General features: G+C 43.4%; 2 protein-coding genes across 6 annotated transcripts in view; one reads left to right on the forward strand and one right to left on the reverse strand.

Annotated features, from left to right (window-relative positions):
• The window catches only part of JSRP1 (junctional sarcoplasmic reticulum protein 1), an 86,374-nt gene extending 80,995 nt beyond the window's left edge, over positions 1–5,379 (reverse strand). For all 5 annotated transcript variants that reach the window (XM_027853194.1, XM_027853189.1, XM_027853193.1 and 2 more), the window contains exon 1: positions 5,294–5,379. The gene's annotated coding sequence lies outside the window, so the exon portion shown is untranslated. The remainder of the gene's footprint in view (positions 1–5,293) is intronic.
• A 348-nt stretch (positions 5,380–5,727) lies between these two features.
• Positions 5,728–12,838, forward strand: OAZ1 (ornithine decarboxylase antizyme 1). The gene is given in 6 exon segments (XM_027853261.1): positions 5,728–5,964; positions 9,242–9,299; positions 9,301–9,387; positions 10,445–10,617; positions 11,620–11,705; positions 12,399–12,838. Coding segments are annotated over 6 exon segments (681 nt in total). The 5' UTR covers positions 5,728–5,818; the 3' UTR covers positions 12,530–12,838.
• Positions 12,839–15,469: the final 2,631 nt, after the last annotated feature.

Here is a 15,469-nt window from a genome sequence, read left to right on the forward strand (position 1 = left end):
GTCTCTTGATACCAGTGTTATCTCAATGCAATTCTACCATATTTGTACAGTAACATTCAGCAGCCAGAGAACTGGCTATTTCATGGATTAAATGCAAACAAAAACACCAGAAAACAAGCAGTTGAAATGTACACACCAGTGATATGTGTTCAACGGATTAAATTTGAAAAAGGAGTATATCCTTGGGTCTTGGGGAACTGAATGTTGCAGGTGATCCAGAGCCTATCCATTAGATGGAGAGGGAGAGGGAGAGGGAGAGAGAGAAAAGCACATCTGATCATTTATGGAGGTCAAGTTACAACGATGAATTTCTGGACCCCTTATGCTTTGGGTAAATTCAGATGATGATTCTGTGTACTTGAAAATCTTCATTGTCTATAAAATTTAACATGCAAATAGTATATACATTGTGTGTGTGTGTGTGTGTGTGTGTGTACAGATGTATATCCTAGAAGGAAAATTAATTTGGCTTTTCTGTGACTGTCTTAACACTCTTCAGTATGATAAGACAGTACATCTGTGTCTAAACAAGGATTTCTCCACCTTCCCTTCCCCCAGGACTCCCCCAAAATCTTTTCTTTCTGGCTGATCTTATAGTGAAGCCATAATGCTGAGCCTGTAACATCACAACCATTTCCGCGGTAGCAGACTCTGTTAGAAACACTGCATTACTGTGACCTCCCTACAGGAGAAAGCCAGAGAAAGTGGGTTGTGAAGGCAAGAAAGTTTTACTTCAATTAACTTGAGCACAGGACAGGAAATCCTGTGTTAGTCTATTCTGTGACAACTCTATGGCCTTGGGTAAGTCACTTAACCTTGGTGTCTCGGTTTTCCCATCTCTTCTACAACAATACTACCACCCACTTCTCAAGAGCTAGAATGATTTGTGTTTTGTAAAGATAAATATATGTATCACTCAGGGTATAATAGCTTTCAAAAAAAAATTTCCACAAAAACTCTTGGACAAGGGACTAGTGCTATTATTGTTGTTGTTGTTCTTTCTGTTGGGGGAGGGGGCGTCTTTCTGTTTAATGAAAATAAAATCAGAAGTCTGAATCTTTCAGCTTTTTTCCTATCTTTTAATTAATGCCCATTCATCTAAATTGGACTGACATTTAAAAGATACTTCTAATGTAAACCATACCAATTTACTTCCAATAGAAGCCACGCCTATACAGCATAAATAATTAGGGATTTGGCAATTATCTAGTTAATCTGATGTGTGTGTGTGTGTGTGTGTGTGTGTGTGTGTGTGTGTGTATGTAGGTTATGTAATGTGTACATATATGAACTTGGGAAGGTGAATCAGAGAGAGAGAGATCACATTTATAGATCTGGGAGATTAAAACTCAATGATTTTTTTTGCCCTAAATTTTAACAAATCATGGCATCCTCAAAAATCTAGATCCCACATTAAAAAGATATTTCAAGGCTGCAGGCAAACTCTTAGGACTCCAGACTGGAAATCAGGTTGCAATCTAAGTTTTAGTTGTCCTGGGGGCTTGGAGCATTATCTGTTTCAAAAGACAGATGACGGCATGGACTGTGCTTTGAGGAGAAAACTAGACAGGAAAAACAAAATTCTCAGGGCACCTTTTATCTAATGATCTCAAAAGGCAAGCCTAGCAAACAAGTATTTCCATCCTTGGTTTTTTTCAGTAGGGAAAAACAGAAATGCTGAGAGAGGGAGTACATTTGAAAAGAGAAAGCAGCACAGGGGAAGTCAGAACCGCCACCCAAGTCTCTTTAGGGATTTCTTTCCAACAAGGTACAAGGAACCTTTTTCTTTAATGTCTGATTTTTTGGGTTGAGTGCTCTTCAAAGCACCAGGAGCCGCTCTCCTGGCTCTTTGCACAAGAATTTTCCTGATTCCCTCATGGCACACTGCCTGGAGTTTCTTCACATGGAGCCAGCCCTGGCCTTAGCACCACTATTTTTCACCAAGTAGCTACTTAATTTTTTTTCCTCTCCTACAATTACTTAAAATCAAAGGCTGTATTACCAACTCCTGGACACAGCCCATCCAATAAAGAATGACACCTTTCCAGCTCTAAAGAGAGGTTTAGAGCTGGGAGGGTCCTTGAGACATTAAGACAAAAACTGAGGCCAGGCAGCAGAATGGGCCCATGTATGTTCAAATCCTGGCTTTGCTGATGCTTTCTGCATGACCATGGGTGAGTTACCTCGCTCTCTGGGCCTCAGTTTCCTTGAAGGTAAAAATGGAGGGACTGGACTAGATGGCTTCTAAGGGCCCCTTTCAATTCCAAATATACCTTCTTGTTGTTCAGTTGGTTCAGTCATGTCTGACTCTTTGTGACTCCATTTGGGATTTCCTTAGCAAAGATGCTGGAGGGGTTTGCCACTTCCTTCTCCAGCTCATTTTACAGATGACGAAACTGAGGCAAACAGGGTGAAGTGACCTGTCTAGGTTCACACAGCTAGTAAGTGTCTGAGGCTGGATTTGAACTCAGGTCTTCCTGATTTCTTGGCTCATTTTCTATCTATTGTACCACCTCGATGCCCTGAATATATGACACAATATAATAGCAGACAGAGTTAGCTATGAGAGAGAAACACTTGCCACTGGGAAGCAAGAGAGCTCCACTGGAAGAGTGTTTTGGTTTATTTTTGTGTAAGTGCTTTTGAGATGCAAGGGTTTGTTGTGACAAAAATATTGGGATATTTAGGGAGACAGCTGCGGTGGAGGGAATGCACATGGGGTTTCAAGACAGAGAACCGGGGCTTGACTTCTAATTTCTGTTACACTGAGCAAGCCACTTAACCTGAGGCTCAGTTTCCTCATCTGTAAACTACCTGTGCTATTTTCCAAGACTACTGCCATAAAATCCTCTAAAAATACCATTATTCAATAGCAGTGAACTCTGATCTTCCTTAGGGAGGTCAGTTCCTTTCAGGAAAAGGCCCCTTTCCCCCTTTGATGTTGATAGGCTGTTCCATTATTAGAAGCATCATTTACTATCACCTACTGGAAGCGAGATGCTCATCACTGAGCATACAAAGAAATAGAAAACAGCCTTTTCTTTCATTTATTAAGCCCCTGCTATGTGCTATAGCAGGTAAGGTGAGCTTTTGGAGGAAACAAGATGCTAAGAGACAAAAGTGAGGAAAGACGACATTCCAGGCTTATAGTCCCCCTGTCCCTGGGCCTAGCCTGTGCAAAGGCTGTAAATATAAGGAAACATAAATAATATGAATAAGGCACAAGAGAAAGGGCAGTTTGACTAAACTCTAGAGTTCCTGAAGGAACAAGAAGGCTTGTGCCAGTCTGTAGGTCCCTTTAGGTAATGGCCTGTGCCTTCCTCATCACCAGGCCTGTCTCCTCAGAGAGCCTGGCCATTAGTGCCAGCAAAGGAAAATCTAGAATTTGGTTAGAGACCAGCAAGAACTCTTTTTGGCTGGATTGCAAAAAATGGATTGGGGCCTGTGGTGGAAACTAGTATCAGGCTGAGGGCTTTGAATTTGATTCAGTAGCCAGTGAGCATTGACATATTTTTCATGGGACTCTGAACTAGAAACACCTTTAGAAAGCATCTGGTCCACACCCAGCACTACTTTTCTTCCTTATTTTAAACATGAAGGACTTGAGGCCCAGAGAGGTTAAGTAGTTTGCCCACAATCATGTACAGAATACTTAGGCAAATGGGTGGAACAGCAGACATAGTGTTGGAATTGGGGTCAGGAAAGCTCAAGTTCAATTCCCATCTTGGACATTTGGTTGTGGGACCCTCTGCCTCAGTTTCCTCATCTGTAAAATGGAGATGATAATAGCACCTACTTCATAGGGTTGTTGTGAGGACCAAATGAGATCAAATTTAAAGTGCTATAGAAACACGAGTTTTCTCATGCCAAACTCATGCCAACTTTCAAATCCTTTAAGGCAGAATTTAGTGCTCTTGATATTAGACCTTAATGCCTCTTTATGACTAGGAAGACACTGACAGGCACCTCTACATACCTTCATGAACCCCTGAGGTGGTGGGCATGTATCATCCCTCTACTGATACAGATCCCAGCCCCTCCTCCACGTGGGCCTGCTCACCCAGTGCCTTTCCTGAAATTCTCCACAGAGAAACCCACCCAGAGGATCACCTCCTTTCCAGGTACTTTACATCTGCAAAGGGTTTGAGCTTCACATCTGACAGACGGTATCACCATTTTACAGCTGTGGAAACTATTTCAGAGTCTTAAAGTTCTTGGTTCTGGGTTAAGTATCAGAGGCCAGGATTCAAATCCAGGGATCTCTTAACTCTTCTCACTATACTCTGTTGCCTGTCTCTCAAATCTGCTTTTTATCAAACCAAAGTGCAGACTGTTAAATTATAAATCTATCCCTACAGACGTACACATATGTATATATGCTATGCACATATACATATGAGAACATGTACATGCACACATGCACATCTGGTGAGGGGGTGCTAGAGAATCTTGGTCAGGGGTTCGAGTCTAGCCTCTAGGGTTTAACTAGCTGCCTGGGGTCAAACCACTTAAGTTCTCGGACCCTAAGGTAAATTCTCTAAGACCATAAATTGCAGAGAAGGTGGTAACCTGTAACAGGAGGGGGAGTTTCTGATACTAAGGAAATCCCAGGTCCGGTCCCGCCCCTATTCTAAGTAACACTAGAGGGATCCGCTTCCTAGTCCCTAAGACCTGAGTTCAAGTGCTGCCTCGGGGACTTCGGCGCAGTGTGATCCAGGGCTGGTCCCAGCCTCTCAAGTGTCCCCCAAACAACTCCATCCAAGTTATTGATGAGATGCCCACGCGCAATGGTGGAAGCCTAAACACACCGGGAGCCCCCTCAACCAGACGAATCACAGAAAGAACCCCGGCCCAAAGGGGACCTAAGTGCTGTTACTACCAAGACAAGAAAGAAAAACCGGTCCCTGCCCTCAAGGAGCTTAGGTTTCACCTATAACAACTGTGCGAGGTCTAGGGCAAGTAATTTTTCCCTGCTCGAGGCCTCAGTTTCCCCATCTGTAAAATAAAGGGGTTGGTCCCACGGGCCCCCAAAGCCCGTTTCTACAGCGCTTTAACTTCTCAAAGCGCTTTTCCCACTACTGTGCTGAGTGACAGCCAGATGCAAAGGCAATCCTTTACCGAGCGGGAAACTGAGGCTCGGAGCGGGGCCTTGAGGGGAATCCTGGAAAGGGCCTGCCGCAAGGTGGAGGTGGCTCGGAGGCCACCCGACGGGGCGGCGACCACCCGCTGGCCCGTTTCTTCCCCTCCCCCCACCCGTATAACCGCCGGGGCCCGCGGCGGCGCGCGCACTCACCAGCCTCCCTCACGGGAGAGGGGGAGGGGCGGAAGGAGGCTCGCGCTCGAGAGCGCGCGACGCGTCCGCAACGGCCGGGCCCGCCCTCCTTGCCGGTTCTCAGACTCGCCTCCCCGCAGGGTGCGCGCCAGCTCGCGCAGGGTAGAAGGCGGGGCCGGGCGGGGCAAAGGAGCGACGGAGTCCAACCAATCGCCACCCTGGCTCTTCCCGCCCCCTTCTCCCTTCGCCTTCTACCAATAGGGTGCGGAGGGCAGTTACGTGTTTACCTTCCCTCCCCCTCCTGCCTTCTCCCCACGCCGTCTCGGCGCACTCTCCAGTCGGAGGCGCGCGCCCCGGCCCCCGCCCCCTCCCTTCCCCTCCCCCTCTCCTCCCCGTTCCCCGCGGCGTGGGCGTGGTCCCCCAGGCGCTCGGAGAGCCTATAAAAGGCGGGCGGCGGCGACGGCGCCATTTTGCGAACGGCGAGCAGCAGCGGCGGCCCGGAGAGGTGCAGCGGAGGTTTCCTGGTTTCGGACCCCCAGCGGCCGGATGGTGAAATCCTCCCTGCAGCGGATCCTCAACAGCCACTGCTTCGCCCGAGAGAAAGAGGGGGATAAACCCAGCACCACCGTCCACGTCAGCCGCGCCATGCCAGTCCTCAGCCTCCACAGCAGCGGCAGCCGCAGCAGCGAGAGGTAAGTGCGGAGGAGGGAGGGACGTCCCCACATCCACCCGCCGCATCCCCCGGCCTTCCTCCGCCCCGAGAGAAGCTTCCAGAAGCGGCGCCGGGGCCTCGGGGTCTGTCCCCGCACCGCGCCCGGCCGCGCTTTGTCTCCGCCCTCGGCCAGCCAGGCCCGAGGCCCTGGGCCCGAGGAGACGAAGGAGGGAGGGGGGAGCGGCCTGAGCCCCGGCTGTTGACGGCCCCAGCGGGGGGCGGGGCCCGGGCCCGGGGGCGGACAAGGGGGCCGGCTGCGGTTTGGTCGCCTCTGTCCAGCCCCCGCCCCTCGTGGGGGCGGTGGCCCTTCCCCTCAAAGTAATCAATCCCACGCCCGAGGTGCCCCGGCGTAAATAAAGTCTCGAGGGAGGCTTCGGCACGCGTGCGCATTGGAGGCCTTCTCCCCCCCGCACCGGGCTACCCTTGGTGGGACTGAGCCCAGCGCTAACTGCGGTCCCTCCTCGCCTGGGAGTGCACCCAAGGCCCCGAGGAGGACAATAGAAAATGGGATGGGGTCCGGGTGCGACCCCTCTCCCCTTCTGTAGGATGATATGTACTGTGAAAAGAGCCGGGAAGGCCGTACGCCTGCCGTGTGACCTTGGGCAAGTCCCTTCCCCCACTGTGGGCCTGGGAACAGCCTGGAAATGAGGAAACAAGCGGAACCGACGGGGAGTTCTTTTTTTTTTCTTTTCTTTTTTTTTTTTTAAACTCAAGGCTATTAAGTTCCGAGTTTTCAATAAATTATCGGAAGGCCTTTGGAAAATAACCTGCATCAAACCCAGAATAACACCTATCTTCTCCCCATCCCCCCTTTTCTCTTTTGTTGATGTAATAATAGCCAAGAATTTTTGAGAATTATTTGGACTTCTCCTTACTTTGAGGGATGGGGGTGAGTCTGTCATAAAGAGAGTTGTCGTTAATATTTTTAGTGGGCCCAGCTAAATTTAAGCTGTGGTTACGTTCTTAGATCAGAAAATATTACAGCTGCCAGGGACGCCCTAGAGGTCATCTAGTTCATCCCTCGAATTCTACACTTGGAAATCCAGGATCTTGATTTGAGTCTGTTGGGGAGACCTGTGAGCCAGATCTATGAATCTGCAGTTTTCTTGGTGTTACACAGCCAATTAGGGCTATGAGAGGAAGGAGCTCAACCCGAGGATGCTGCCTGGGAGCCTAATACTCCTTAATTAAAGTAGAAAACCCAAATCAAAGGTTGAGTAGAATAAAAACAAATCTGAGAACTAATGGAGTAGGATTTGGCTTACCACCAAAATTGAACTCCAGGAAAAGAAATTTTACTCAATAACAAATAGACTAGGCTAAGATAATTTATTATAAACATTGTAATTCTCAAATAGTCCTACTTACCGATCATTTTCGTAATTCTGAAAAAGCTTAAAGCAGTGTTAGAATTATGAAAAAACCATCGGCTTAATATTTAGACTAAATTCCCAGTATTTTGCGGGAGAGGTTTTTGTTAGTTCCGTCTTTCCTCCTCCCCCCCTAAAAAAATTGTGTACAGTGCAAAATGGTGGATTATTTGGTACATATTTATACTGATTTGCAAATGGCTGCTGGCACTCACAGACGGCAATTGTGAAAATCTCCCTACGGGCCTCGATTGCTGCATCTGCCGAGATGACGCAACCAGAGAGTGAGCTTTGCAGGGTGAAAGATGGTGCATAGGGAGGGGCTAGGTTGCCAGTTCTCAGTATGATCTAAAACTGTTTATGTTAAACCAAGCTGTAGGAGAAGCTTGTTCTTGTGTAGAGTGTATGCTCCGCATCCAAAATGTTGATTTGAAATCTCTAATAAGATTTTATACTTGGGGTGGGGTTGGGGGAATGGAGGCAAAAATAATGTAAGAATTTATCGAAAGGATGTTTAATTATTTAACAGAATTAGAATTATGGTATCTCTGGTCTTGGATCCAAGAGCTTCTCAGTCATTGTTGACTGGGTACTTAGAAAACTCCTAGGACTGACATCTTGTAATGTTTCCATGGATCAATTTTTGTTTCTGTGCAAAAGAGGCAGAGTATTTTTTTTTATCCTTGTGAAAAAAAAATACTGCATATTGTTAAGTTTAAAGCCCCTGAAAAGGGGAAATTAAGTGACTGAAATTAGAAATGGGAATTGAATATTAGTCCTGCCTAGTGGGGGAGCTTGTTAACTTATTTTAAAAGCCTGAATTCACTGGAAATATAGCCACAAACTGAGGAGTCAAAATTATGATTAAGTTGTTTTGGCTTATGACTAAGCATTGCCTGTCAAGTCATAAAATGAGATAACTGTTTAATTTAATTACAGGAGATAACTTTGGCAGGTCAGAGCTGTTTTCTTGCTTGGAAATAGACGTTGATTTTGCAATCCCATTTAAACACATCTCATCTCAGGCATAGCTCAGAGAGTAGTGTCACTCAAAAGGAGACTTTACCATGGATCTTATTCATGAAAAAGGCCCTAATAACTCTGGTGCTCTGATACTGTGATGGAATCAGTAAAATCAAAAGAAAATACTCCCTCAGACCTTTGAAGGAAGAGGTCTTGCTTGTTCAGTGAAATTTAATGTATTTAATAACCTGAAGAAGCTTTATGAGCAGAAACTAGAGTATTCATAGAAGTTAGGGTAGCAGTGGACCTTAAAGATGAGGAAACTCGGTTCTAAAGGAGTTGTGACTTGTCGGTGTAGCAGTCAGGATTCAAATTCATGGTTTGACTTCAAATCTATGCTTTTTCTATTATCAGTCAATAAATATTTATAAAGCACTTATTAAATGCTGCTAAGGGATACAAAGAAGGGCAAAAGACAGTCCCTGGCCTCAAGGAGCTTACAATCTAATGTGGGAGACAACGAAGGACTGTGGACAAACAGGTTATGCAAGATAAATAGGAAATAATCTACAGAAGGAAGGCATGAGAATTAAGAGAAATTGGGAAAGACTTCCTGGAGAAGGTGGAACTTGAGTTTTGAAGGAAGGCAGGAGGCTGAGGTAGGAGGAAGAGCATTCCAAGCGTGGGGGACAATGAGTGAAGATTCCCCATGTGGTTGATGGAGTGTCTTGTTAAAGGAACAACGAGGCAACCACAATTGCTGGATCAAAGAGTACAGCCTTTGCTTACTAGGTGAATTTCAGGTACAGTTTAAGCTTTTTTTTTTTAATCTTACACAGTGATTCTAGAGGTGTTGTAAGAGACCCATTTTATGTCTTGCTTACCTGTAAAAACTTTTTATTAACCCATTCCGTTTTTCTTCAGTTCCAGGGTCTCCTTTAATTGCTGTAGTAACCTGGGTCCAGGGCCTCAGTGGTGCTCCTGATGTCCCTCACCCACCCCTGAAGATCCCAGGTGGGCGAGGGAATAGTCAGAGGGATCACAATCTTTCAGCTAATTTATTTTATTCTGTAAGTATGCATATCGTGTTTTTAATTTTCCATCTTTCACTTCCCCATATTTAGTGAGTCATCATGTCTTGACATTTCTGCCTCTCTAACATCTCTTCTATCTTGTTCTCTTCTCTCTACTAATGGGTCTTAATCCTAATTCAGGCTCTTATCACCTGTCTCTTGAAGTATTTGTGTGGCCTCTTAATTGGTCTCTCTGATCTTTACTCTTCCATCTATGCTCCAAATAACCACCAAAATAATACTCCTAAAGCACAGCTCCAATCATGTCTCCATTCCTGATTTAAACAAACCAACCTTCTATGTTTCTCTGTTACCTACCTGTAAGATCAAATATAATCTCCTTAGCATGATTTACCTAATTCCCTTTATAGTCTAGTGGTTTTCTTCCCTGAACTCAGCATTTCATCTCCCAACTCCATGCATTCTCAAGACTTCTCTTATGTTTGGAATTCACTGCTCCACTTCTCAGAATCTTTTTTCGCTTAACTTGGGTGTTGACCTCCAGAAACTTTCCTTCCCTTGTTTATTAATGCTCTCTGCTTCCTCAAAATTTATTAATTTTTATCTACATATGTATGTGTTTTATTGTCCCATATGATGGAAATTCCTTTAGAAAAGGCCTCTTTGTTTCTGTAAATAGTAGGTGCTTAGGTGGTACAGTGGATAGAGTGCTGGGCCAGAGTCAAGAAGATTCATTTTCCTGAGTTCAGATCTAGCCTCAGACATTAACTAGCTTTGTGACCCTGGGCAAGTCACTTTAACCCTGTTTGCCTCAGTTTCCTCATCTGTAAAATGTGCTGGAGAAAGACATGGCAAACCCCTCCAGCATCTTTGCCAAGAAAACCCCAAATGGGGTCATGCGGAGTTGGACATGACTGAACCAACAATGTCTGCTGAATCATTTCCATTTAGTATAAAATCTAATGTACGTCTTGATTTCCTAGTCTGTCCGATAGTCAGGAAGTGTTTTTCGGCGCTGATCAGTTAGTAGAAGATAAAGGTTATATTTCTGATGACTTGGGGGGGGAACTTCCTAATGCTACTCTGCCAACAGGATAATCGGCTGACTGTAACAGAGGAACTAACGTCTAATAACAGGACAAGAATTCTAAATGTCCAGTCCAGGCTTACAGATGCCAAACACGTTAATTGGAGAGCAGTGCTGAACAACAACAGCCTCTACATTGAAATTCCAGGTGGTGCTCTACCTGAAGGGAGCAAAGATAGGTATTTATTTTATTTATTGCCCAAGGTATTTCCTAGTTTGAACTCTAGGACTTGGGGGAAGGTTGGCTGTCTGACGTTCACTTCGGCATTAGTTCATTGGGTTGTTTGTGTATGTTAAGAGCTTTATCTAGGGGACTTCACTTCCAAATTTATTCATTTTCCTATGTCAGAATTTTTTATTAGATATTCTTTGGTAATGAAATTAGGGCTGGTCACATTAGGAGTTTGCTTTTTTTTCTTAGCCCCATATGACCTGGTTACTTTAGAAACTAACTTGGTGGATATGATGTCCTTGTATCCTTAACTTGAGAGGAAAGGTTAAGATTAACCATGGTTAATCTCTCATGAAAGATGATGTGTACTTCATAAGAAATTTTAAGTTCTGGAGAAGGCAGATTGTTGATGAGCTTGCTGACCTTTGAAAATGAAGTTTCCTGTAAACTCTTGTATACTTGTGTAAAAGTTTTATTCCCATTACACACTCCCCTAAGACAACTTGACTACAAGTTCATCAAGATGAGACACCATGTTTCTCTTACTTTTGTAATCTCCCCACGTACCAACATTGGTAGGTTGTAAATGAAGAATGTAGGTGTATACATACATGAGGCAGCTAGGAGGTGCAGTGGATAGAATGCTGGACCTCGAATCAGGAAGACAACTTCCTGAGTTCAGATCTGGCCTCAGACAGTAGCTGTGTGACCCTGGGCAAGTCATGTCGCCTTATTTGCCTCAGTTTCCTCATCCGGAAGATGAGCTGGAGATGGAAATGGCAAACAACTCTTGTGTCTTTGCCAAGAAAACCCCAACTGCAGTCACAGAGTCCACACAACTGAAATGAGTGGATTATATACATAAATGTGCCCAAACACACACTCGAGCACACATGCATACACACACATATATATATACGCACATACGTATATAGTGGCAATATTTTGGTAAAGAATATATGGATAATGTCGAGAAGAGGTAAGTTTTAACACCTGCTTGTTGTTTTAGTTTTGCAGTTCTTCTTGAGTTTGCAGAAGAACAGCTTCATGTTGATCACGTTTTTATCTGCTTCCACAAGAATAGAGATGATAGAGGTAGGTGGCAAGTATAACCCCATTTTAACTTAACAGTGACAAAACTGGAGATATTTCTGGAAGACAGATTCAGGAAGGACATGATGGCTGTCATAAAGTCTTAAAATGGGTTTTCATGGAAGAGGGATTAGACTTTGTCTTTGAACCACAGGGTCCAGCTGGAAGTGATAGAAGTTGAAAAGAGGCACCTTTATTTATTAGCCTTGCTGTCAAGAAGAATGTGCTGACAGTCTGAATGATAGAAAATGGAATGGGTTGTCCTTCCCTACCAGTTGTTGACTTAGATTTGGTAACTACTTGTCAGTATGTTGTAGAAGAGATTCTTTTTTAGGTGTTGTTTGGACAAGGTGACCTGAGATACTTTCCAACTCTGAGATTCTGTGAAGTCCCTAGCCAGAGAAAAGTGACTTGTCCAGTACCATATAGCCAGTTAGTGAAAATAAAACCCAGGTCTAGTATCTACTTCATTTCTCAGGCCACTGTGCCACAGCTCCTTTCCTTGGAAGAGTGCTTATACTGACATTAATACTAGATGAACCATTATCCCTTGGGCATTTTATAGACAAGAACTGAGGGTCACTGTGCCAGGCCTAGAAACCAGTACCCTGACTCACTCTACTGAGCTGTCATGTAATGTTTTTAAGGAAGCTTACTCTTGAATGATTAACTTTGTTTCTATTCCTACCTTCACAGCTGCATTGCTCCGTACTTTCAGCTTTTTGGGCTTTGAGATTGTGAGACCAGGGCATCCCCTTGTCCCCAAGAGACCAGATGCTTGCTTCATGGCCTACACATTTGAGAGAGACTCTTCGGAAGAAGACTAGATTGCAATGTTTTGCATCTTTAGAGCTTTCTTGTTGTCTGTAAAGATGAGTCTGTGGAAATTTTGTCAACATCAATTACAGTGCATTTCATGTTGTGCTTTGTACGAAATTTTGTGACCAACTGCTCTAGTGGTGGGATGTTGAAAATTTCAGACTTTATCATCTTTTCTGGATTTGTCCGCATGTTGTGATTGTGCAAATAAATGCTCACTCCAAATTAGCAGTATATTTCTTGAAGTTTAATATTGTGTTTGTGATACTGAAGTATTTGCTTTAATTCTAAATAAAAATTTATATTTTACTTTTTTATTGCTGGTTTAAGATGATTAAGACTATCCTTACACATTCAAAAGAAGTTTATTTGAAATAAAGTAGTATCCTAGGCCTAGAAACCAAAATGGTAGGTCTCTTAACTTTGAAAGATAGGTATTAATCTGCCCTTCTATTGCTCTCAAATCAGAATAAAAATGATTACAACTAGAAGAACTTTGCCTTGGTGGTTTTAACATTTCCCCTCCTTGTGTCAAATATATTTTGTACTAATTTTGTTGATTTTGAGGGCTTCAGTATTATGGAGAAGATAATCTCCACCCTAAGCTTATCAGTCAATTTAAAGCTGTTTTCTTTTTCCAGAATTTTGTTGCACTGCCTATTGTTTGAAATAAGATAGGAATTTGTTCAATTGGAATCTTTTTGTTTATTTTGTTATGTTTTTTTAAAGAGAGTGTAGGGGAGGGCAGGGGATAAAATTGGCTCCCAAGATGTTGGAAAAGGTGTTTCTGTGAAATTTGAGGGCATGATTTTAACCATCTTTATTGTTGAATAATGAGTAAGGGGTGTTGTAGGAAGTGTGATGCTCTTCTAAAAACAAATACAGCTCAGCCTCAAAGTATCACCAGGTAGTGCTGTTGCCAGGAAAGAAAACCATTTCTGATATCCTCTGACACAAACAAGTTGTAAGATTTCTTCCTGTTGAGCCTGTATGGGTTAAGGTTTCATTGGCCGTAACCACCATCAGTGCCCCACTTGTTAAACATGTAGGCCCTGCGTTTGGCTGTTGGATTAGCCTCCCTTCTCCCTTATGTTAACCTCAGTCTAATGGCTTTCTAGATGCTTAGAAATATAAATAGACCTCTCCCATCCTTTAGCTTACTTAATTATTCCCAAGCTATTGTCCTACATCCATCATACAACCTTTCCATAGCCAAACTTAGAAAAAGCTTTCTTTACATTGCTTCCGTTTCTCATTCATCTTTCATCCTCTTGTAATAAGGCTATCTCCCCACTGCTACCCACTTTACTCACTTCAATACTCTCCATTGTTAAATCCAGTGAACTTTTTCTCACCTGATCTCTGCAACTTTTTGAAACGTCCCAACTTCTGCTGATTGTTGTGATACTACTCCATCGTTCTTTGTCTACCTGTGCAACCTAGACTCATCAGATATGTAGACTTAAGTTATGAGTGTACCCATGGGCCCTATCATGAGATCTCTATACTCAGTAATCTCATTAGCTTCTGTGGTTTTATGTATATACAGATTCAAGTATATATACAAACCTCACCTCTTTCCCTAACCTCTAACCCACGTTTGAACCTAAATGTGTCTAATACATTTCAAACTCCATATATTCAACTTGTAAGGGCAGTGGACCTGGGTTCAAATTTTACCTGTAAATTTTTTACATCCTTGTCTCCTCCATCCTTAAAAAAGCCTTATGTTTGAACCTAGTATCTTAAATTCTGTATCACTCCTTGGCTAAACTTGAAAAAGCCATCTAGGTGCTTTCACTTCCTCTCCCCCTAAACATTGTTTTCTAGCTTGCTCAAACTCTCCAAAGGTATCAGTCATTTAATTGCCAGATCTAAGGACCTTTTCTTAATTCTCATCCTTGACCTCTACAGCAGTGGACATTGTTGAACATCTGGATACTCTAGGTTTCCAGGGCGTTGCTCTCTCCTGTTTCTCCTGCCTGACCCTTTGTTGCACCAACTGTGGATAATCTCAGGTGACTGTCAGTCTGTGAACTTTTTCTTTATAAAAATTTTTTTTTGTTAACATTTCAACATAATTGGTTTCGTTGATGATCCTATGTATTGTATGTGTTTAAAAAACTATTCTGAGAAGGGACCCCATGACACAAAAAAGGTTAAGAACGCTTTCATTTGGTCATCTCAACTTTCATGAGTTCAGTTATCTTTAGGCAGATGATTCCCAAATCTTCATATTCATCCCTTTTCTCTCCTGAGCAGTCTTGACATCACTCCCTCTTAGACATTTCACAGTAGATGTTTCTTAGGTATATCAAACTCATTATATCCAAAATAGAACTTGTTCTCTTTCCCTCCAAACTTACCCCTCTTTTCGTCATATTACTATTGAGTAATCATCCCTGTTTTACCCAGCTTGCAACCTCAGTTCAACCTTGGTGTCATTCTTAACTCCTCACTCATTCCCCCTTCTGTTCCCGTATCCAAACTGTCTTTTCATGTCCACCTTCACAATATCTTGTCAAGTCCTACCATTTTTGCTTTCATAGCATCTATCCTATATGCTCCCTTCTTTGATACGGCCCTCATCATCTCATGCCTAGACTATTACAATAGTCTGTAGTTGATCTCCCCACCAAGTCTCTCCCTTCTCTGGTCCATCCTCCACTCGGCTATCAAAGTGATCTTCCTAGAGCACAAATTTTGACTGTCATTTCCTTCCCTCCTACTGCACTCAGTAAAGTCTAGTGGATCCCTGTTACCTTGAGGATCAAATATAAAATCCTCTGGGTTAAAAGTGCTTCATAACCTGCCCACCCCCATTCTCCATGATTACCGTAAAGTATAAGTCTTCTTACACCTTGCCCCCCCCCCCAACCAATCATACACATTCTCTTCTGTGATCCTTGCTTGTTCCCCACACAAGACACTTCACTTGACTTGGAGCT

Source organism: Vombatus ursinus, unplaced genomic scaffold (genome assembly GCF_900497805.2).
Source record: "Vombatus ursinus unplaced genomic scaffold, bare-nosed wombat genome assembly UNPS02009918.1, whole genome shotgun sequence".
NCBI classification, from domain to species: domain Eukaryota; kingdom Metazoa; phylum Chordata; class Mammalia; order Diprotodontia; family Vombatidae; genus Vombatus; species Vombatus ursinus.